Source organism: Ranitomeya variabilis, chromosome 5 (assembly GCF_051348905.1).
Source record: "Ranitomeya variabilis isolate aRanVar5 chromosome 5, aRanVar5.hap1, whole genome shotgun sequence".
Taxonomy (NCBI): Eukaryota; Metazoa; Chordata; class Amphibia; order Anura; family Dendrobatidae; genus Ranitomeya; species Ranitomeya variabilis.
In genome coordinates this window covers 270752190-270776454 of record NC_135236.1, presented here as the reverse complement: position 1 = coordinate 270776454, position 24265 = coordinate 270752190, and the positions used below count along the sequence as shown (strand labels likewise).

General features: G+C 42.3%; 1 protein-coding gene across 9 annotated transcripts in view; it reads left to right on the top strand.

Annotated features, from left to right (window-relative positions):
- SHANK3 (SH3 and multiple ankyrin repeat domains 3) overlaps nt 1-24265 on the top strand; it is a 521647-nt gene that overhangs the window by 309227 nt on the left and 188155 nt on the right. For all 9 annotated transcript variants that reach the window (XM_077264301.1, XM_077264298.1, XM_077264303.1 and 6 more), the window contains 4 exons: nt 13132-13240; nt 19717-19868; nt 22075-22242; nt 23377-23493. In XM_077264301.1, coding sequence (XP_077120416.1) covers nt 13132-13240; nt 19717-19868; nt 22075-22242; nt 23377-23493 — 546 coding nt within the window. The remainder of the gene's footprint in view (nt 1-13131; nt 13241-19716; nt 19869-22074; nt 22243-23376; nt 23494-24265) is intronic.

The window sequence follows — 24265 nt, the reverse complement described above, 5'->3', positions numbered from 1 at the left end:
TGCTGAACAAATGTTGATTATGGCCCCATAGAGATATTTACCCCATACAGTACTGCACAAATGCTGATTATGGCCCCATAAGATGCTCCATAGAGATATTTACCCCATACAGTGCTGCACAATCGTTGATTATGGCCCCATAAGATGCTCCATACAGACACTTGACCCATATAGTGCTGCACAAACGTTAATGATGGCCCCATAAGATGCTCCATAAAGATAGATGCCCCATACAGTGCTGCACAAGCGTTGATTATGGCCCCATAAGATGCTCCATACAGACATTTGCCCCATATAGTGCTGTACAAACGTTGATAATGGCCCCATAAGATGCTCCATAAAGATAGTTGCCCCATATAATGCTGCACAAACGTTGATTATGGCCCCATAAGATGCTTCATATGGACATTTGCCCCATATATTGCTACACAAACGTTGAATATGGCCCCATAAGATGCTCCATACAGATATTTGCCCCATATGCTGTTGCTGCGATAAAAAAATCTCATGCTCATCGCTCAGGCCCCCAGCACTTTCAATATTCACCTCTCCTCGTTCCGGGCGCCGCTCCGTCTTCAGCGTCTTCTGCACTGACGTTCAGGCAGAGGGCGTGCACTAACCATGTCACTGCGCCCTCTGACCTGAGCGTCACAGGCAGATGACGCTGAAGACGGAGCGGCTCCGGAACCAGGAGAGGTGAATATCTCGCAGCGCTCCCCCTCCCCATTATACTCACCTGCTCCTGGCGTTGTCCCTGGTTCTCCGGCGCCGCAGCTTCTTTCTGTACTGAGCGGTCACCGTTACCGCTCATTACAGTAATGAATATGCGGCTCCACCCCTATGGGAGTGGGGTCCATATTCATTACTGTAATGAGCGGTACCATGTGACAGCTCACTACAGGAAGAAGCTGGGACGCCAAGAGAACCAGGGACCTGCAGGGACCGCACCGGAAGCAGGTGAGTATTATTAGACTCCCCTTCCCGGCGACCCCTGGGTATGACTCGAGTATAAGCCGAGAGGGGGACTTTCAGCCCCCAAAAATGGGCTGAAAATCTCGGCTCATACTCGAGTATATACGGTAGATTTTACTTTATAGTGCCAATAAAAACTATTCTATAGGAATATACCCCATAATCCCCATTCTAAAGCATCAGTCTCCACCAAATCCCCAGCCTGCATAGCACCAACTCCCCTTTTCACCAGTATATAGCAGCTCCAGCCTCCCCTGTTCACCAGTATATAGAAGCCAGCCTCCCATGTTCCCAGTATACAGCAGCCCCAACCTCCCCTGTCACCAGTATATAGCAGCACCAGCCTCCCCTGTTTACCAGTATACAGCAGAGCCTCCCCTGTCACCAGAATCCCCTGTACACCAGTATACAGCACAGCCTCCCCTGTTTACCAGTATACAGCACAGCCTCTCCAGTCACCAGTCTCCCCTGTTCACGAGTATACAGCAGTAGCCTCCCCTGTCACCATCCTCCCCTGTTCACCAGTATACAGCACAGTCTCCCCTGTTCACCAGTGTACAGCAGCAGCCTCCCGTCACCAGCCTCCCCTGTTCACCAGTATACAGCAGCAGCCTCCCCTGTCACCAGCCTCCCCTGTTCACCAGTATACAGCACAGCCTCACCTGTCATCAGTCTCCCCTGTTCACCAGTATTTAGCAGCAGCCTCCTGTCACCAGCCTCCCCTGTTCACCAGTATACAACAGCAGCCTCCCCTGTCACCAGCCTCCCCTATTCACTAGTATACAGCACAGCCTCGCCTGTCATCAGACTCCCCTGTTCACCAGTATACAGCAGCAGCAGTCTCCCCTGTTACCAGCCTCCCCTGTTCACCAGTATACAGTAGCAGGCTCCCCTGTCACCAGCCTCCCCTGTTCATCAGTATACAGCAGCAATCTCCCCTGTCTCCATCCTCCCCTGTTCACCAGTATACAGCAACAGCCTCCCCTGTCACCAGCCTCCTCTCACCAGTATACAGCAGCAGCCTCCCCCGTCACCAGCCTCCTCACCAGTATACAGCAGCAACCTCCCACGTCACCAGCCTCCTCTCACAAGTATACAGCAGCAGCCTTTCCCGTCATCAGCCTCCTCTCACCAGTATACAGCAGCAGCCTCCCATCACCAGCCTTCTCTCACCAGAATACAGCACAGCCTCCCGTCATCAGCCTCCTCTCACCAGTATATAGCACAGCCTCCCGTCACCAGCCTCCTCTCACCAGTATACAGCACAGCCTCCCTTGTCACCAGCCTCCTCTCACCAGAATATTGCAGCAGCCTCCCCCCCATCTTCAGCTCTATGAGCGCTCACCTCCTCCTGTGTCCTCCTCCCATGTCATCTTCCTCCTCCTCCTCCTCTGCTGTCATGTCTGCAGTGAGAGATGATCTCATCCTCCTCACATGCACAGACGCTGCAGCACCTCGGATGCAGGGACCTCTCTGACCCCGGATTTTTTGGCGCCACTACTTCCTGGGTCAGTCAGCTCCCTGCATTGAGGTAAATATAGAGGTGCGCCCCCAACCCCCCCAAAAAAGGCAACAGATTTCCTGGAATGTCTAAAGGAGGGGAGGTAAAAAAAAAATAAAATAAAATGTTCTTCCCTGACTTGGTGCCGCCCCCTGCAGCCCGACGCTTTAGGCACGTGCCTAGTGGCAAATAGGCCCTGTATACAGTGTATATAAAAAGTCTACACACCCCCGTTAAAATGCCAGGTTTTTGTCACGTAATCAATCATATCAAGAAGAATAATTTTACCATATTTAAGGGGAATCTAAAAACAGAACACAATCACATCCCTCATTATAAAAGAGTGTTAACACTAAATTTTAGCTTTGTTATTTTTACTTTCGCCCTCAAAATTATTTCACTTTGTTTCTCATTTCGCATTTCAGTGAAAAACATTTTAGTAGTCGCCGCTGACTGAGCCGCACAGGAGACTAGACGGACAGGTGGGTCTCTGGCAGCTTCTCCCCACCTGCTGTCCTGGACTGACAGTTCTTTCCTTAGACACGCATGTAGGAAAAGACCTTTCAGTCACTGGCAGCAGATAGAGAGAACTTGCCTGTCCGACTATTCTCCTGTGTGGCGGCTGCTAAACTATGTTTTTCACTTAAACACCGCACCGCTCTTGAGGGTGAAAAGACAAATAACAAAACTAAAATAATCTGGTTGCATAAGTGTGAACACCCTCTTATAATTGGGGATGTGGTTGTGTTCAGAATTAGCCAATCACATTTACAAGCATATTAAACAGTAGTCAGTACACATTTACAGTGATTCTGATTAACCCTATACAATGTTTAGCTGTTCTAGTGGGATATTCTTGACATTTTCATAGTTGCAAAAGCCACAAACCGTAAACAGCTTACAACACAGCAAAAGGGATATCATTGTTGAAAGTTATCAGTCAGGAGAAGAGTACAAAAATTTTTCCACTTCAATAGATACACCAAGAAACACTGTGGTGATGGTCATCAAGAAGTGGCTTAAATTTGGTACAACATTGACATTGTCTAGAGCTGGATGTCCATCAAAAATTGGTAAAAAGACAAGCAGAAAATTGGTCTGGGAGGACAACTCTCCTAAGTCGTCTATATGGGCTTGCACGTCATAGAAAGTTGAATAAAATTATACATTGATTTCTGCTGATGTCTTTTCCTGAGAAATCCACATATTTCTTAATATGTAAAGGAGAGGTTAAGATAAATGGGCCGAAAACTGATCTGCATGAGAATCTCCCTGGAGATTTTTTTTAAATGAAAGGGGATGTTGCCAGTGTGAGCCATGCCACTTTGCTCCCGTGCTGACATACAGCTCTACAGTGTTCTCAGAAATAACAGAGTACAGTAGAGCTAACATTGTACTGAGAAAATGTTTACTTCTGTTGCACATAGCAGTAGCAGTTGTCCTCTCATAGTGCTTCAGCTTCCATCTCACAGGCAGCCAGTGTGGGGGAAGGGCAGTACAGCAGATCTGACATCTCTACAAATGTATATTGGAGGCTATGTGAGGGCTTATGCTGTATATTGGAGGCTATGTGAGGGCTCATGCTGTATATTGGAGGCTATGTGAGGGCTTATACTGTATATTGGAGGCTAGGTGAGGGCTTATACTGTATATTGGAGGCTATATGAGGGCTTATACTGTATATTGGAGGCTATGTGGGGGCTCATACTGTATATTGAAAGCTATGTGGGGCTCATAATGTATATTGGAGGCTATGTGAGGGCTTATGCTGTATATTGGAGGCTATGTGAGGGCTCATGCTGTATATTGGAGGCTATGTGGGGGCTCATACTGTATATTGGAGGCTATGTGAGGGCTTATACTGTATATTGGAGGCTATATGAGGGCTTATACTGTGTATTGGAGGCTATGTGGGGGCTCATACTGTATATTGAAAGCTATGTGGGGCTCATAATGTATATTGGAGGCTATGTGGGGGCTCACATTGTATATTGAAAGCTATGTGGGGGCTCATACTCTATATTGGAGGCTATGTGGGGCTCATACTGTATATTGAAAGCTATGTGGGGGCTCATACTGTATATTGGAGGCTATGTGGGGGCTCATACTGTGTATTAGAAGCTATGTGGGGCTCATACTGTGTATTGGAGGCTATGTTGGGGCTCACACTCTATATAGGAGGCTATGTGAGGGCTCATTTTGTATATAGAGAGGCTATGTGTGGGCTTATACTGTATATAGGGGGCGATATTGGGGCTCGTATTGTATATAGGAGGCTAAGGGGTCTCATACTGTATATAGGAGGTTGTCTGTGGGCTCTTACTGTATATAGGGCTCTGTGTGTCTGGTATATAAGGGATGTCAGCATACTTATTTCTGCTTAATATTAAGTGACACAATTAATGGGGATGGATCTCACATGATCAATCAGTATAATTTTACATAAAACCAGAATATCCAAGGAACCCTAATGTTGTTGTGTGCTGTGGGACCTGAATTGAGTTGTAGCTCACACAGTATGATTTTAGCATTTGATAAAAGTTGCTCATTGCTTACCGCCCCGCACCCAGCAACACACCCTTGAAGGTGTCAGACAGATGTAAAAAAAAATTTTTGGAAACAGATTAGAAAACTATAAAATCCAAAAAGTGATTCGTACTTTAATGCCCTTTTCTTAGCTTTGTTTCTTCATGGCCCCCACTGGTCTCTGTATTTTCCAGTTGGTTGTGTGCCCAATGCGGCCACTGGTCGTTAGACAGCTTGTAATCAGCAGCAGGGAAGTACAGAGATTACCCAAACCCTTAAGCCACGTCACTGTTGAAGCCAACAAGTGATTGACTGCTTTTGTCAATTAATGCCCACGGCTCATACCCTGCCTCATTTCCTAGTTCCCGACTCTTGCTATACACTGATGTCCTTGACAAAGACCGCTCTCGATCAAAACGTGGGACCAGATCTGTTTTTGATTTCTGCCGGATCAAATAAATTAACACTGCAGCAAAACCTACAGTCTCATTTTCTTACGTGGTGCTGAGGTTCCCACTTCAATTAATCTGAAGCACGAGTCCCTTCCTCGAGCACACTATATTTAAAAAAAAAATAAATAAATAATGAAGTCAGTTTTGCTTTTTCTCCTTCATTTAGATCTCATATGATCAGCAGTAGGGAAGTACAGAGACTTCACAAGCCCTTTAGTCATGTGACTGCATAAACAAACCAGTGATTGGCTGCTTTGATCACGTGACTGGATCAGCTATGGGATGGTACAGAGACCGGCAGGGTACTGGGAGGCATTGGAACTGGAACGCGGGATCAGTAAAATGTGTATGACTTTTTACATTTTGCACACATTCTGAAGCTGACCATACATACTACATAGCTGTCAGCTGAATGATCGCGTGTCTGACCGCTGTGTCTCCCGACGCCCTCATACACGGGAACACTCGCCTTAGGCTAGGGTTCCTGTGTCCTCTATGAGAGGGGGGCTAACAGACCTGACCTCCCGACAAATGAAAGGATAAACTGTTAGAATTCCTACCACTTCATCTGTATTTTCCATCTGGGAGGCCCCTATACTCATTACATAGTCGGCTGATTCCGATGACATCAGCAGGTTAGACCCGGCTTGACATATAAGAATTTTTTTTTTTAATACTAATTTTATCCCAGAAGACCTTACTTGTTCTACAAGAAGGGGATAACCTTTCCTAATACAAATAATTTAATAATTTAATAAAGCTGCAATTACCATTTTTTCCTTAGTCATTCCAAGCAGCTGACTATCAGCTCTATCTATGATTTCACGTTCCGTTCCTTATAAAGCATAGTCTCTAGCATTGAGGTAAAAGCCACGTACCAGAATAAGTAAAACACCATTAAAATTAGCTCAACAGACTAAACAATTCCAAAAAAAGACAATTAAGAGAAACACACAAGGAAGCTGAGTTGCCTGCAGTCACGGAGGGTGTAAAGTATGAACATAACAGGAGTGAGGGGTTAAACACTATACAGCACGGATGTGTTTTACTCCTGGAATTTCTTATATTCATTGCATATTTGAAGTTTTAATTCCCTGTTTCATAATCCTGTTGTTTGCTTGTGCTGGTGCCAACTTTTCCATGGCCCAGGTTTTTGCTGTGGGTTGTGCACTCCACATCTCCATGTATTAGCAGCTCCCTGTCTTACCCGTCCGTGCACCTGCTGCTCCTGTTACACTGGTGCACAAATTAGACTTGTCAAACATGCTCCTATTTTCCCAGCAATATATGTGGATCGCTAATTAACATAAATATACTTATGGCAGAAGACATACTTTGCTATCTTCGTAATGCACAGCCTCGCTTTATAGAAGGCAGAGTATTTAATATTCTGTTTGAATAAAGCGGAATCAAATATTTAACATGGTTACATTTCTGGCTGATGGGCATTTACAAAAAAATGCCAGCTGTCTAGTGGTTGGTGCATAATGCACCCATTCAGAGTGGAAGCAGGCGATATTTATTATTTTGCCGCCAATAAACTTTGCAAGAGCCTGTGAGGCAAGAGATGTGTTGTGGCTCATTCATCACTGATAGCACCAATTACTTAGTCAGTGGCATAAGGAGAAATTGTTTCCTCTAAATACATTTTCATACATTTCATACTGTCAGCAGGGGGTCGGTCAGCGGACGGCACAACACACACACAACTGGATGGTATACGGGAGAAGAAGGCCCCACCGATAGGGAATGAGGCATGGTCACCACCTGAACTCACACCTGAGTCTGTCCCTGCACTACCCTAACGCCCTAAGTGGGTCCTTCCCCCCACCGCCATCAGGAATCTCATCCTCGCTGTCACCTCGCACTGCCCTGGCTAGTGCACTGGCCGACAAGGGTGCTAACCTCACCACTGCAAATGGTTCAACACAGGGGACAGTGACAAACACGAGAAAGACAAGGTGAAAACACAACACTTACAGTAGCTTCCAGACTCCGCTGCCAAGCTCCACACCGCAGATGACACAGAAACAGGACTCCAAAACTCCATAGAATAACTCTATTATCAACAGTCAGCTGATGCATCAGGTGACCATTTAAAGGATGGTGGGAGTGGTCACCACCTACATCAGCTGACCCAGCAGCTCTGTAGTTGCAGCAGATTGCCAGGGAGGGAAAATTTACATTAACCCCCGCTGGTCCTGAAAGGAAAAAAGCTACATATAAAACAGAGTGGAACCAGAGCTGCCACGAATCCAAAAATGGATTGTGACACATACATTTTCAGGGGTACTTTAGAAGTGGTCTTAGTAGATTTATCCATCAGTCCCCACATGTAACTGTTGGCATTCATAAAATTTGAGCAATATAATCCCTTCCATGTTTGTGAATGCGGTTGTGTCAGCAGTGTATTCATGGAAATCTCTATAAATCCTAGTCAGATGAATGGGACAGTCACAGAATATTTTTCCCAAAAATCTGCCATATGTAATTTACCCTCTCATTAGCCATCACATTTTGCCTTTTGAAAATAGGGCTGCACACATTTGTCAGTCCCATGTGCGGTATTTTATACTCTTGTTTGTTTAGCTCACATTCATTGAACAGTGCATACAATTAGACTTAATTGCTTCCTATTCCTCCTCCTCCAGTGTTTTCCCCGATTATTCATTCCTTTCTTGAAGCTTTATTGTCAGACGGTTGCTCGTAGGTGAGAGAGGGAATAAACCATGAGTTGATTTACAGTTCTTTTAAAGGTTTTTGTTATTGTTCCTGGCTGTATAAGTAACATTTCATTTTAAAGGGAACCTGTCAGATGTTTTTTGCCCCTTAAACTGCCTCCACTACCTCACTGGTCCTCACCATCACCTAATCATCCTTATTTTGATTAAAAAAAAAGAAGCTTAATGGGAACCAGTCACCAGGTTTTTGCTACCCCATCAAAGAAGTAGCATAATGTAGGGGCAGAGACCCTGATTACAGCGATGTATCACTTAGTGGGCTGCTTTCTGCAGTTTTGATAAAATCACTGCTTTATCTGTTGCAGTTATACCAGTTACTGGTCCTCTAATAATTATCTCTTGCTGGTAAAACCGTGATTTTTTTTCAAAACTACAGCAAACAGCCAAATAAGGGATGCATCGCTGGAATCAGGGTTTCTGCCTCTGCATCATGCTGCTCTCATATTAGGTGGCAGATAACCTTATGACAAATTCCTTTTCATGCTTATGGGCAGTGTGTGCATTACACCTGTTTGCAGTCATAGTGGTGAAAATGGTCAGGAAACAACGCAAGATGGCTGTATCCTTATTCCTTCCACTCTGACTTGATTGATGTCCCTGACCCTGACAAAAAGGTACATTATCCCAAGTGTCAGGTGGTAAAATTCCAGCACCATAGACAAATTGATTCCTAATTAAAAATGTGTTCAAATTCATATAAAACATTTTTAAAACATCTACAAGATAACATTGAAATCAATGTTGCCACCACCAGCACTTAACATCCATGACAATAGATACGCCAGTGATCACTAGAAAATTAAAAAAATAATCATTTTTTTTATTCAGAAATAATTTAAATGGATACAAGTACAATAATAACAACAAAGTGCCTCAAAATGTGGGGAACGTATGACAGAAAAAAACAGTATAGGGCAAACCCTAAAATATGAGCACAATCATAGCTCCAACAGTATACATACAATTAGTTTTGTATATTCCACACACATTTACTATAATATCTTTAACAGGAAAGAGCTGTTGATCTGAACAAATACGTTTGATCCTCAGAAACTGACCAATTGGTATACCACGAATAGTGGAAGCCGGATTGGAAGAAGTCGCATGTAACAATGAGTTGATGGCAGTGGGTTTATGACAAAGGTCAGTAGTGATGTTGCCATTACTAAGGGTATTGATTTGGATATCAAGGAATTCTAATTTTCTCGTAGTTTTGTATGATAGCTTTATGTTCCAATCATTGTTCTTTAGTCTCACCAATAGAAGATATAGATCCTTAACTGGGCCTTCCCACAGGAATCAGATGTCGATGATATAATGCATCCAGTAGTGGGAATTTTCAATTCCTGATACTTGTTTGCTGCTGAAAATTTCACATTCCTAGGCTCCTAGAAATAGGTTAGCATATGAGGGTGCGCACGATGCACCCATGGCGGTACCCTGTAATTTCAAGTACACCTGTTTCAAGTAACAAGTAAAAGGTCGGCAAGACGGGGTTCAATATTGCTGGATTTGATGACCCAGGATGTCGCTGCAAGTCCATCCGAATGTTTGATGAACATGTACAGCGACTACACATCGGCAGTAACCATAATCATACAGTATTTTATGAGCAAAACATATTCTCTAACCTGTGTAGTGCAGCCGTGGTGTGTTTGATGTTTGATGGAAGAGTAGTAACTAGTGGTTTCAGTAAGTAGTCAATGGTATCACATAATATTTCAAAAAGACAACCATTGCCCGCCACTATCGGTCTCCTGGGAGGGTCCAAAGGATCTTTATGAATCTTTGGTAGAATGTAGGTAACCGTAGATTTGAAGATTGAATGGCATCAAGCATTTGTTTTGGAATGATTCCTTCAGTAACTGCTTTTCCAAGATGGAATATAAGTCGGCTTGAAAAATAGTAATAGGATTAGAGGGCAATTTCCTACAACAGTTAGCATCGTTAAGTAATTTTTTCGCTTGGTTCTCATAAAGGGAATTTGGCCAGATCACCAGGTTGCCTCCCTTATTGGACAATTTAAAGACCACATCATTGCATTTTTGAAGTTCTTTTATTGCTGTTTGTTCTTTTTTGGTGAGATTATGTGACCATTTTTTGGTACATGTCAGTTGGTCAACATCTTTTGTAACCAATTTGTAAAAATATCTACTACAGGGTAGACACTGAGAGCAGGGATTTTCTTAGATTTAATGTAGAGATGTGTCAGAAAATTTCTTACCTGGGCAAAAGTTTAACAGCGGTAGCTGTAGCTCTGCACCAATCCATACCCCACGTAACATATTTTATCTGTAACAGCGGGTCCAGCAAAATATTTCTCATGATGCACTGACACTTTATTAAAGAAGATATTCTTTGCACATATGCACTTGCACCTTTTATTACTCCTGGTCCCTTACTGATACACTATAGTGGGATGGATTAAATTACTTACCACCCTTTATCCTTATGAGACAGCGACCCTACATGGTCTGTTATAGAAGATTTAAAGATATTATAGTGATTCTGTGTGGAATATACAAAACCAATTGTATGTATACTGTTGGAGCTATGATTGTGCTCATATTTTAGGGTTGGCCCTATACTGTTTTTTTCTGTCAGACGTTCCCCACATTTTGAGGCACCTTGTTGAATTATATTTGTATTCATTTAAATTATTTCTAAATAAAAAATTGATTTTTCAAAAAAAATGTTAGTGGTCACTTGTGTATCTACCATCAGGGATGTTATGTGCTGGTGGTGGCATTATTGATTTCAGTCTGAATAGGTGACATCCCTAATTGTTTCTTTTGGACTTTCATGATATGATACAAGATAACATTGTTTACATGTATCAAGCCTGGTCCTGGCTGTACATCAACCCCAACCTTGGCTTTCAGGACATCACACAAGAAAAAATATCACTTACCATTTATACCCTAGGCACTCCAGTGCTATTGCAATTTTTTTAGATACTGGACAGCCCCTTTAACAATTTTGAGTTCTATTTGCAGGTAAGACAAAGGGGAGAGGCTCCTTCTGCAGGCAATTGCCTCACAGCCGGACACAGGATAGTGAGGACAGGGGGAAATAACTGATTTACTAGGACGCATACAGAAGATTTCTTACAAATAGGACAAAATAGGAAAGGAAGCAGAAAGTGATAACTTGCCTCTATGTATTTTTATATATTGCACATCATGCATATGTTACAATGCCATCTGATATTAACCATGACAACTGTTTACCGTATATTAATATTCATCCATCCATTCATTTAGTTGAATTAAAACAAAAATAATCTTCAGTGCTAGATCATTCTGGCTGGTGCCTATTATATGATTGGCTTATTGGTAGTAATATAATTTTAATAAAGAGGTAAATCACTTCTTTTGGGCCGGGGTCACGCAATCGCATACTCTCTCTGCGAGACAATTGGATGGAATATGTTAACGACACTGCTCAAACTCTGATCCGAGTGTCACATTACTGTAATTCGATGCTCTCGCATGAGAGAGATGGAGCACAGTAGTGGAGAAGACGGAGAACAAAATTGCTCCATCTTCTCCATTGTCTGAATCTGCGAAATCGGACTGCACTCGGATGGCATCCGAGGTTTTACTCTCACCCATAGACTTGTATGGGTGCATGTCATCCGATTAGCAGAGCCACTTGCAGCATGCTGTGAATTTTTCTCATCCCGAATTGGCATGAGAAATAAAGCGCAGATCTGCACTGCCCCATACTACAACATTGGGCCGAGTGCTATCCGATAAAACATCAGAGAGCATGTATGTATACGCTCGTGAGATTAGGGAGGAGGAGCAGAGGGGCGATTTGTTCTCCTCCCTGTTAACGCCATACATGTTGGTCTGTCTTAGTACGGAAATAAGTGACGGTGCTGCCGGACTAGTATGGGAATATAAGCACTGACAATAAAGTTTAATCTTGCCTAAGTGAACCTGGTTGGGAAAATTGCTGTTGCACGCGCCCCCTTTTTCGCCAGGAAACTAATTGCTAAGAATTGGATATCAGAGAGGGTTATACAGGGAATATACCAAATATGTGCAGTCTCTTATTTTGGTTGAAAAACGGGTCTATTCCAAAAGGAACAGAAGTGCATATTTTGACAAATTTTGTACTCCTTGGATGGTTCGCAACCATTAATCATTGTCCTTTAATATTGCACTAAAGAGCCCTAATAGATACTCTATATGTATGGACTGCGCGCTGGTTAGCCGGTCCAGACAAAGTGGGAAATGACATGTTGTAGATATTTTGGATTTTATATCTATTCGTGTACTGTAATTTACAGTACGGTCAAGTACGACTGGTGTTCAAAAGAGTGGTCTGGGAGAGGGGGAGGGTTGCGTTGTGATTTAAATGTTCTGATTTGGATATCCTGCTTTATAGCTGTAAATGTTTTAAAATTAATACAAAATTGCCTGATTTAAAAAAAAAAAAAAAAAAAAAAAAGTTCAATTTTGTAGCGAATACAAATACACATTTATGATAAGGACATGGTCACAAGCATCATTACGGGGCTGATGTAGCACATCTAACAATTTATGGGGATAAGGTTCCCTTTAATCCTGCCCATGGGATGTCTCATTTTTGCCTGTGCATGATTGCAACTGTTTGAAGAACTTTTGGCCTTAGGTGCAGCTGGAACTAGCCACATTTATTCATAATGCCTGAGAATCTTACAAAGTGGTTAGATTAAGTGCTGATTGATAATGACATTTTATTCTGGGATTCCTCATGTCCTGATGAAATTATTCAACTCTAAAGAATTGGTTGGAGCTCATTGTACGTGATTACATCTGCTCTTTTCTGATTACCAGAGCGTTTTATTTAGTAATATACAGTTTACAAATGTAATTTCCAATTTTCCAATTGATTTTTTCTCCTAATTTTTTTTTCTGTTTTTTTATTTTATTTCTAATTTACATTGTAGGGGAATCTAAAGAAATTCATGGAGTACATTCAGCTTCAGAACATCGAGAAGGTGACAAGGCTGCTTGAGCGGGGTCTGGATCCTAATTACCAGGATCCAGATACAGGGGGTAAGAGACTTTGAATGCGGCAGCATAGTTTACAAAAAGAAATGGAAAGAAAAGATCTTTATATCTTTGACTCTTTTTTTTGCAGTCAGGAAATGTCATCTTTGTAATGCATTGTTATCAACACAATGGGTAAAATCCATGTTATTTCTGTGAGGAATCCACAAACGTAAAGGGCATGTGACTGCTTTATAAAATCACAACATGTCGTCAACTTTGCAGTTTCTCCTGTGTGTGCTTGCGAGTGATGAGGACGAGTCAGAGACCCCTGAGGCCAACAACCCTGATTTGGGGGCTTCCAGGGAGAACATTGTGACAGCTCAACTGAAGGATCTTACACAAAAAGGGGCGTTTGATAATGTCACCTTGTTAAACAGGGTTGCTCAAGAGCGGGGAGCCAACACTAGGTTTCCACACTTTGCAGTAAACAGGGATTTGCTATATCGAGTGACTAAGCTAGGGCGAGAGGTATTGGAGCAACTGGTAGTACCAGAGCCGTGTAGGGTGTTAGACCTGGCCCATCCCATTCTCATGTCTTGGAGGGGCTTCTGGGTGTAGGCAAGACACAAGAGCGGATTCTTCGAAGTTTCTACTGGCCCGGATGTCACCGAAAGATTTCAAACTATTGTTGGTCCTGTCTTACTTGCCAGCTAACCGCCTCAGTCTCTCACATAGGTGAAGTGTGTTCATTAGCTGTGAACTCGCAGGACCTGTCAGACAGCACCGCGAGCAGGGGAACTTTATCACACTTGTGGTGCCCTCAGACAGGGAATAGCAGTTCCCGGGCACATGGTGCTCGGTGTCTACTGCATGGTCGCAAAGGTGAGGAATATTGTTGTTTTTTTTACCTCTTTTGCAGATGACGAGGGCAACGGGGGAATGGGCGATGTCTTAAGTATGTTTTAATTAAGATCTATTAAAGGAGGCTGTGTCTTTTTTTCTATTAAAGGATTTTTTTTTCTGAGCTTCAGTGTTTTCATACAATGTGCTTATGCGGTTAGTAAAGGGGAGTCTTATTGACGCCTCTCCATTACTAACCACTGTGCTTGATGTCACCTGACAATAAAAAGGTGACGCCAACCCCCCCCCCAATTATCACCCAACTTGCCACCTCTACAGGGCAAGTGGGAAGAGCGAGGCTAAGTGCCAGAATTGGCGCATCTTAGAGATGCGCCTTTTCTGGGGCGGCTGAGAGCTGATGTTTTTAGCCAATGTCCATGGCCCCTTCCTAGGCTATTAATATCAACTCGCAGCTGTCTGCATAGCCTTTGCTGGTTATTAATTTTTTTTTTGGGGGGGGGTTCCCCATTTTAATAGTCAGTAAAGGCTAAGTATACAGGTATGAGCTGATATTAATAGCCTGGGAAGCTCCATGTGTATTACCCCCTTCCCACGCTATAAACATTGGCCCCTAGCCGGCGGCTTTCCCTCTGCGTGTTATGAAAATTGAGCGGGAGCCCACGCCATTTTTTCCTGAAAAATAATCTTTTATTTAAAGGGAATCTGTCACCCCCAAAATCGAGGGTGAGGTAAGCCCACCGGCATCAGGGGCTTATCTACAGCATTCTGTAATGCTGTAGATAAGCCTCTGATGTATCCTAAAAGATGAGAAAAAGAGGTTATATTATACTCACCCATAGGCATTCCCACTGCTGGTCCGGTCTGTCGCCTCCTATCTTCACTAGATTACATCCTCTTCTTGTCTTCAGGCTGCGGCTCCAGCGCAGGTGTACTTTGTTTGCCCTGTTGAGGGCAGAGCAAAGTACTGCAGTGCGCAGGCGCCGGGCCTCTCTGACCTTTCCCGGCGCCTGCGCACTGCAGTACTTTGCTCTGCCGGAGCCGCAGCGTGAAGACCAGAAGAGGATGTCATCGTAAGAAGATGGGAGGCCCCGGACCCGGACCGCGACGCCCATCGGATCGGACGGCCCACCCAGGTGAGTATAATCTAACCTTTTTTTCTCATCTTTTAGGATACATCCGGGCTTATCTACAGCATTACAGAATGCTGTAGATAAGCCCCTGATGCCGGTGGGCTTAGCTCACCGTTGATTTTGGGGGTGACAGATTCCCTTTAATACATGTACAGTAAGCTGCACACACACTGTTCTAATTGTATTTGTCACAGACATCTGTATATCTACTTATTCTATTTGAATTTACTGTATATAATCCATCAGCAGATGAATTGCTGGCTTTTCTTCTTTCTTTTTATCTATCTATGTAATATATATTGTTGTTTTTTTTATTTTAGTTTTATTACAGGAGAGCGAGGGCTTTGATGGAATTAGGTGTTAAGTGAGTAATAGTATAACTGTGTTTGTTATTTTTAAATAAAATGGAAAGCTGTGTTTAGTCTTATTTCTAATAAAGGACTTTATTCTGGCTGTGTCTTTATTTACCATATAACTATAGGATTAGTAATGGATAGGTGTCTTATTGATGCTTCTCCATTACTAAGCCTTGGGCTTGATGTCACCTGACAATAAAAAGGTGACATCAACTCCACAAATATGAACTACACTTGCTACAGCTACAGGGCAAGTGGGAAGGGCTGGGCAAAACACCTGCTGAATGGCCACTAAGGTCTCCCAATCTGACCCCCTTAGACTTTTATCTTTGGGGTCAACTGAAGGCAGTTGTCTATGCTGTGCAGATGCGAGATGTGCAGCATCTGAAACAACGGATACTGGGAGCCTGTGCTAACATTTCTTCTACGGTGTTGCTATCAGTGTGTCAAGAGTGGAAGAAGAGGGTTGCGTTGACAATCTAGCACAATGGGCAGCACTTTGAACACATTTTATAAGTGGTCATAAACTTGTAAATAACTCATGAAGGAAAAAAGTTACGTTAAAACCAAGCACACCATTGTTTTTCTTGTGAAATTCTCAATAAGTTTGATGTGTCACATGACCCTCTTCCCATTGAAATAAAATATAGTTGGATCCAAATTGGCTGACTTCAAAACGGCCACCATGGTCCCCCTCCCATATACTAATGTGCCACAAACAGGAAGTTGATATCACCAACCATTCCCATTTTATTTAGGTGTATGCATATAAATGGCCCACCCTGTATTATGATTTATCCATGCCTTTATTTTTCTTAATCTTATATCTAAAATAATTTGTGGTTTCTTCCATATCTGAAGCCGACATGATAATGCAAGAAATGCATGATGCTTATTGAAATCAATAAGTTCCCATATAGATGACAGCTATATATATTACAGTTATATGAAAAAGTTTGGGCACCCCTATTAATCTTAAGCTTAATGTTTTGTAAAAATTGTTTTTTTTGCAACAGCTATTTCAGTTTCATATATCTAATAACTGTTGGACACAGTAATGTTTCTGCCTTGAAATGAGGTTTATTGTACTAACAGAAAATGTGCAATCTGCATTCAAACAAAATTTGACAGGTGCATAAGTATGGGCACCCTTATTATTTTCTTGTTTTAAATACTCCTACCTACTTTTTACTGACTTACTAAAGCACTTTTTTTGGTTTTGTAACCTCATTGAGGTTTGAACTTCATAGCCAGGTGTATGCAATCATGAGAAAAGCTACAAAGTGGCCACTTGCAAGTTGTTCTCCTGTTTGAATCTCCTCTGAAGAGTGGCATCATGGGCTCCTCAAAACAACTGTCAAATGATCTGAAAACAAAGATTATTCAACATAGTTGTTCAGGGGAAGGATACAAAAAGCTGTCTAAGAGATTTAACCTGTCAATTTCCACTGTGAGGAACATAGTAAGGAAATGGAAGAACACAGGTACAGTTCTTGTTAAGGCCAGAAGTGGCAGGCTGTTATGGTTCTCAATGGCAAGAGAACATAGCCCAGCATACATAGCAACTAGCTCTTGGAAGGATGGAAACTTAAACTGACCATGAACTAAACCTGCCGCACAACTAACAGTAGCCGGGTAGCGTAGCCTGCGTTTTATCCCTAGACGCCCAGCGCCGGCCGGAGGACTAACTAATCCTGGCAGAGGAAAATATAGTCCTGGCTCACCTCTAGAGAAATTTTCCCGAAAGGCAGACAGAGGCCCCCACATATATTGGCGGTGATTTAAGATGAAAATGACAAACGTAGTATGAAAATAGGTTTAGCAAAATCGAGGTCCGCTTACTAGATAGCAGGAAGACAGAAAGGGTACTTTCATGGTCAGCTGAAAACCCTATCAATACACCATCCTGAAATTACTTTAAGACTCTAGTATTAACTCATAACATCAGAGTGGCAATTTCAGATCACAAGAGCTTTCCAGACACAGAAACGAAACTGCAGCTGTGAACTGGAACAAAATGCAAAAAACAAACAAGGACAAAAGTCCGACTTAGCTGGAAGTTGTCTGGTAGCAGGAACATGCACAGAAAGGCTTCTGATTACAATGTTGACCGGCATGGAAGTGACAGAGGAGCAAGGTTAAATAGCGACTCCCACATCCTGATGGGAACAGGTGAACAGAGGGGATGATGCACACAAGTTCAATTCCACCAGTGGCCACCGGGGGAGCCCAAAATCCAATTTCACAACAGCAGGCCAAGAAAAACATCAGAAAGGCAGAGAAGAAGAATGGTGAGATCAATCAAGGACAATCCTCAGACCACCTCCAGAGAGCTGCAGCATCAACTTGCTGCAGATGGTGTCACTGTGCATCGGTCAACTCTACAACGCACTTTGCACAAGGAGAAGCTGTATGGGAGAGTGATGCGAAAGAAGCCGTTTCTGCAAGCACGCCACAAACAGAGTCGGCTGAGGTATGCAAAAGCACATTTGGAGAAGCCAATTTCTTTTTGGAAGAAGGTCCTGTGGACTGATGAAACCAAGATTAAGTTGTTTGGTCATACAAAAAGGCGTTATGCATGGCGGCAAAAAAGCACAGCATTCCAAGAAAAACACTTGCTACCCACAGTAAAATTTGGTAGAGGTTCCATCATGCTTTGGGGCTGTGTGGCCAATGCCGGCATCGGGAATCTTGTTAAAGTTGAGGGACGCATGGATTCCTCTCAGTATCAGCAGATTCTTGACAATAATGTTCATGAATCAGTGACAAAGTTGAAGTTACGCAGGGGATGGATCTTTCAGCAAGACAATGATCCAAAACACCGCTCCAAATCTACTCAGGCATTCATGCAGAGGAACAATTACACTGTTCTGGAATGGCCATCCCAGCCCCCAGACCTGAATATCATTGAACATCTGTGGGATCATTTGAAGAGGGCTGTCCATGCTCGGCGACCATCAAACTTAACTGAACTAGAATTATTTTGTAAAGAGGAATGGTCAAAAATACCTTCATCCAGGATCCAGGAACTCATTAAAAGCTACAGGAAGCGACTAGAGGCTGTTATTTTTGCAAAAGGAGGATCTACTAAATATTAATGTCACTTTTCTGGTGAGGTGCCCATACTTATGCACCTGTCAAATTTTGTTTGAATGCAGATTGCACATTTTCTGTTAGTACAATAAACCTCATTTCAAGGCAGAAACATTACTGTGTCCAACAGTTATTAGATATATGAAACTGAAATAGCTGTTGTAAAAAAAACAATTTTTATAAAACATTAAGCTTAAGATTAATAGGGGTGCCCAAACTTTTTCATATAACTGTATACAGTATATTTGTATAATGCGTATGCCACTCCATAGTCTACTGACTGATCACTGGACAGCCACAGGGGGTCTGACATCTGTATGCTGGGTTTTGTTTTTTAGAAATTCAATGGCAGATTCATTCAGGAGCATAGCTTTCCGTTGCATGCTGCTTTTCGTATAGTTAGGATACAACAACACGGTGGAATTCTCAGGAATTTTTTTTAAATGAAATCTGCAAATAAACCATCAGTGAGATGTCCGATTTGCTCTTCGTACCAACACAGGATTTTCCAGTGACAGAGAAAAATAAGTGACCTGCTAGTTGTCGTAGGAGTTTCGACAGATTGCAACACGCAGAATATTCCCCAGTTAAATACAAACTGAAAATCCGTAGAAGAAATCCTAAAGTCAGCCTTAAAGTGGCTGTCCACTACTCGGACAACCCCTTCTCAATCAGCATCTTTGCCCCAAATAAAATAATAAAACTTATACTCACCTCTGGAGCTCTTCAAGCGATCCCCGGGAGTGCCAGTGTCAACACTACTGGAACAGCGCCGGCACCGGAGGTGAGTGTGAGTGTTATTATTTTACTGTGGGGAAACATAGGTATTGAGAAGGGGGTTGTCCAAGTAAATAAAAAACCCAACCCGTATATTGTTCGAAACCTTCATGTATCTTCAGTTCATGCACTGTTCAAGCCTTTGCACAACAATTTGATGCCAAGTGCAAGGTATTACCTGTATCTCTATCTATAGCCATGGTTTCTCATGGTCTTTGTTCTTTAAACTATGCAGCGTGCTTTTCTACATAACCAAAGAATAATCTTTAGGACCATGAATGATGTTGACTCTTTTTTAATGTGATGTCGATTTCATCCTCAGAGTGTCCTCTCACCTTTGCTGCGCAGCTAGAGGGAGGAGCGGAGCTGGTTAAGGTTCTGAGGAGCGGCGGTGCGCACTTGGACTTCAGAACACGTGAGGGGCTCACGGCTCTGCACAAAGCGGTGCGATACCGCAATCATGCCGTATTAATGGTGAGTAGTATTTCTTTAGATTTCATAAAAATATAAAATTTTGAGAAATTTCTTAAAACCTAGACCACTAGTATTTTTTTTTTCAATTTTTTATTTGATACACTGCCTATTTTGCAGGTATTCCCACCTACAAAGAATGGAGAGGTCTGTAATTTCATCTGTGAGAAACGGAATCTAAAAATAAAAAAACAGAAAATCACATTGTATGATTTATACATAACTAATTTTCATTTTATTGCATGAAATAAGTATTTGATACAATAGAAAAACAAAACCTAATATTTGGGGCAGAAACCTTTGTTTTGCAATTACAGAGCTCAGACGTTTCCTGTAGTTCTAAGTTTGCACACACTGCAGCAGAGATTTTGTTCCACTCCTCCATATAGATCTTCTCCAGATCTTTCAGGTTTTGGGGCTGCCGCTGGGCAACATTTTGTTTCAGTTCCCTCCAAAGATTTTCTATTGGGATCAGGTCTGGAGACTGGCTAGACCACTCCACGACCTTGAAATGCATCTTACGGAGCCACTCCTTAGTTGCCCTGGCAGTGTGCTTCAGGCCATTGTCATATAGGAAGGCTCAGACATGATCTGTCTTCAATGCTCTTTTTGAGGGAAGGAGGTTGTTGACCAAAATCTTATGATACATGACCCCATCCATCCTCCCTTCAATATGGTACATTCATTCTGTCCCCTCTGCAGAAGAGTACCCCCAAAGTATGATGCTTCCCCCACCATGCTTCACAGTTGGAACGGTGTTTTTGTGGTTGCACTTATCCTTCTTCCACCAAACACAGTGAGTGGTGTTGATTCCAAAATGTTCTATTTTGGTCTCATCTCTCCACATGACCTTCTCCCATGCCTCCTCTGGATCATCCAGATGGTCATTGGCGAACTTAAAATGGGCCTGGACATGTGCTTGCGTGAGCAGGGGGACCTTGCGTTCCTTGTAGGAATTTAATCCGTGACGTGTGTGTTACTAACGGTAATGTTCTAGACTATGGTCCCAGCTCTCTTCAGGTTATTGCCCGGGTCCTCTCGTGTAGTTCTGGTCTGATTCATGACCTTTTCTCAGAATCATCCTTACCCTACGACATGAGAACTTGCTTGAAGCCCCAGACCAAGGAAGATAGACAGTCATCTTGTGTTTTTCTATTTTCTAATAATTGTGCCAACAGTTGTTGCCTTCTCACCAAGCTGCTTGCCTATTGCATGTCTACAATTTTGTCCCTAGTGTCATTAGACAGCTCTTTGGTCTTGGCCATGAGGGAGAGGTTGGATTGTGACTGAGTGTATGCAGCAGGTGTCTTTTATACAGGTAACGAGTTCAAACGGGTGCAATTAATCAATACTGGTAATGAGTGCAGAGTAGAGGGCTTCTTAAAGAAAAACTAACAGATCTATGAGAGCCAGACTTCTTGCTGGTTGGTAGGTGATCAAATACTTATTTTATGCAATAAAATGCAAATTGATTATTTAAAATCATACAATGTGATTTTCTGGTTTTATTTTTTGATTCTGTCTCTCACCGATGATAGAAATAACAGACCTCTCTATTCTTTGTAGCATAATTTAGATACATCTATTACTACTCTGTATACTAGAGCACTTACAGTAGGTTATGTTCATATGCAGAGTTTTTAGAGCGCTGTTCTTCTGCAGAAAAGAAGCTGCTTTTTACAGTACCAGCAAAAGCTATGTGATTTCAGAAGTCTCGTGCACACGCTGTTTTTTTCTTGACCCAATTTGAGATCGGCTGTTTTTTTTAATCTGCAGCAGGTCACTTCTTTCAGTGTTTTGCAGCATTTAGATCTTAATGAGAAAGTGCAAAAACTAAGTTTATTTAACCTGTACTGTGATCAAAACGCATATGCAATCTACACCAAAAAAACACAGCAAAATCACAGCTAAACGTGTGTGTTGTGGACAATGATTTTACTGCCAAGAGAGTAGGTTTTGCCTGCATAAAAAAGCACTGCAAGAACGTTGTGTGTGCACATAGCCTTACTCACTTTTATCAATTTTTACTTATACTTTAAAGTTGGCTAGAAAGCAAGAATTCTGCTCATAAGCCAAAAGTATAATGTAAGTAAGGTCCAAATAAGTTAATAAAGAATGCTATTGTTAACTTGACTAATCTAATTGTTAACTGTCCTCTTTTTTTTTTTACAATAATCGACGCACAAACGTTTTCTTACCGGACAATCAGACCCTTTTGGATTTAGGTGCTTCTCCAGATTATAAGGACAGCCGTGGCTTAACCCCACTCTATCACAGTGCAATGGTAGGGGGAGACCCATACTGTTGTGAGTTATTGCTCCGGGACTACGCCAACCTTGGCTGTGAAGATGAAAATGGATGGCAGGAGATCCACCAGGTGAGACTTTGGATTTCTTTGGGACTAATCAGTATAATATAACTGCTGCACAATGTGCACACTTTAAAGCGTACCTATCGTTCTACCTGTAGTTCCTGGTTCCCGTCCTGCAGGGTCACTATAAGTATTTAGAGGCCCTCTCAGCCTTGTCAAAAATCAATCCAGAGTTAACAGTAAGTATTAGACCTGGAGGAGGGGGATGCAGCTGCAGATGCTCAGTGTCTCAGTGCAATGGCACAATATGGGGCCCTGGAGAGGAGTCAGCTCATTGGTCAGTAAACACTTCTCAACTGTGATATCACATACCCGCCCAACAAGCATGCAGAAAAACATTAGTAATCACAGAAACAAGCAGTGGGGAAAGGAAAATATCACAGATATGGAAATTAGAGGCCACATTACTATACCTAGCATGCATCTACAGCTGCCCCAAGAATGATTTTAATTTTCTTTTTTGTAACGATAGGTACTCTTTAAAGACTGCTGTTAGGTTGTGATCATCATACCATAAATTACATCCTGGGTGAGATCTTGGCTGTATGACAGGTCTGATGTTTTATGATATTTTGTTGTTTCATTGAATTTAATTTTCTTAAGGGATTTGTTTTATAAACAATATTTATCACCTATCCACAATGTACATCATGTGTGATCCATGGGGTCTGGTCACTTGGACCCCAAATTATCACCAGAATGGGGGCTTAAACTTTCCTTTGTGAATGAAGCTGTAGTGACTCTGTGACCACTACTCCCCTTAATGTCTGTAGACGTAGTGGTCATGCATGCACACTTCAGCTCCATTGACACAAGGGCTTTGGGGACCCCTGTTCTCTTGATAGGTGGAAGTCCCAGTGCTCGGGTGATAGGTGAGATATGTTGTTTGTAGGGCAACCCCTTTAAAACTATCAGTGTTTCATTGCTCTTTTTCTTTACAATCCTTAGCTCTAATGTTTTTTTGTTCTTACTGTGGGTAATCCTTTAGCCATCTGGACTGTCTACAGTGTCTGTGGATCACTGTGCTTGTTTGGCATTGTCCGTCTTTTTTTTCCATATATTGTCTGTACTCACTAGGTATCTAATTTTGTGTCTCTTCTTGAAATAATCTCCTGTCCTCTGCCTTCGTGTGTTTCGTAGGCATGCCGGTATGGACATGTTCAGCATCTGGAGCATCTTCTTTTTTACGGCGCTGACATGAGAGCACAGAATGCCTCTGGGAACAGTGCTCTGCACCTTTGTGCTCTTTATAACCAGGTGACCGAAGTTTACTGTTCTGTTCCCATCCTTCTGCTAATATGTAACAGGAAAGCAAAGTGTCCATTTTATGTGTACGGTATTTACATTTGGGTGGAAAATATGATTGTTACATATGCTAGAGGTTACCTTTAGTTCAAAAATTGCACTAACTTATATGTCATATGTCAGCACAGCTTCTACCCTGCACTTATTTTATCTTCATGTGCTATTTTAATTAGATGTTACCTGTTTTTATGTTCTCCCTGAGACTATACATGCCTACTCCCCTATCCTCATGTGAAGATCTGTACGCAAACCCCTTCTTTTCACTGCTGCTTTCCTTTACACAGTGTGAGAACAAATAAAGTGATCAGAAACAGGGGCAGGAGATCTGAAGGACTTGTATCAGTTCTGCAAAAGCACTCAGCTAAATAATGGACATTAATTCACTTTGTAGCAACAAAAAGTGTAGATAATTTACACAAACAATAATATCTAGAAAGCTGCTTAACTTTGCATTTAGGAAGCAATCGAACAATATAAAAATCTTTGCTAAGGTGTATACAATGCTCCAATATATATCTATATATATAATTGTCTAAGGGTTTAATTGTCTGTCTGTCCTGGAAATCCCGCATCTCTGATTGGTCGAGGCCGCCAGGCCTCGACCAATCAGCGACGGGCACAGTCTCTGATTGGTCGAGGCCAGCCGGCCTCGACCAATCAGCGACGGGCATTGTCCTCCACTGCTGTCAAGTGCCGCCATTGTGTTGTCTAAGGGTCTAATTGT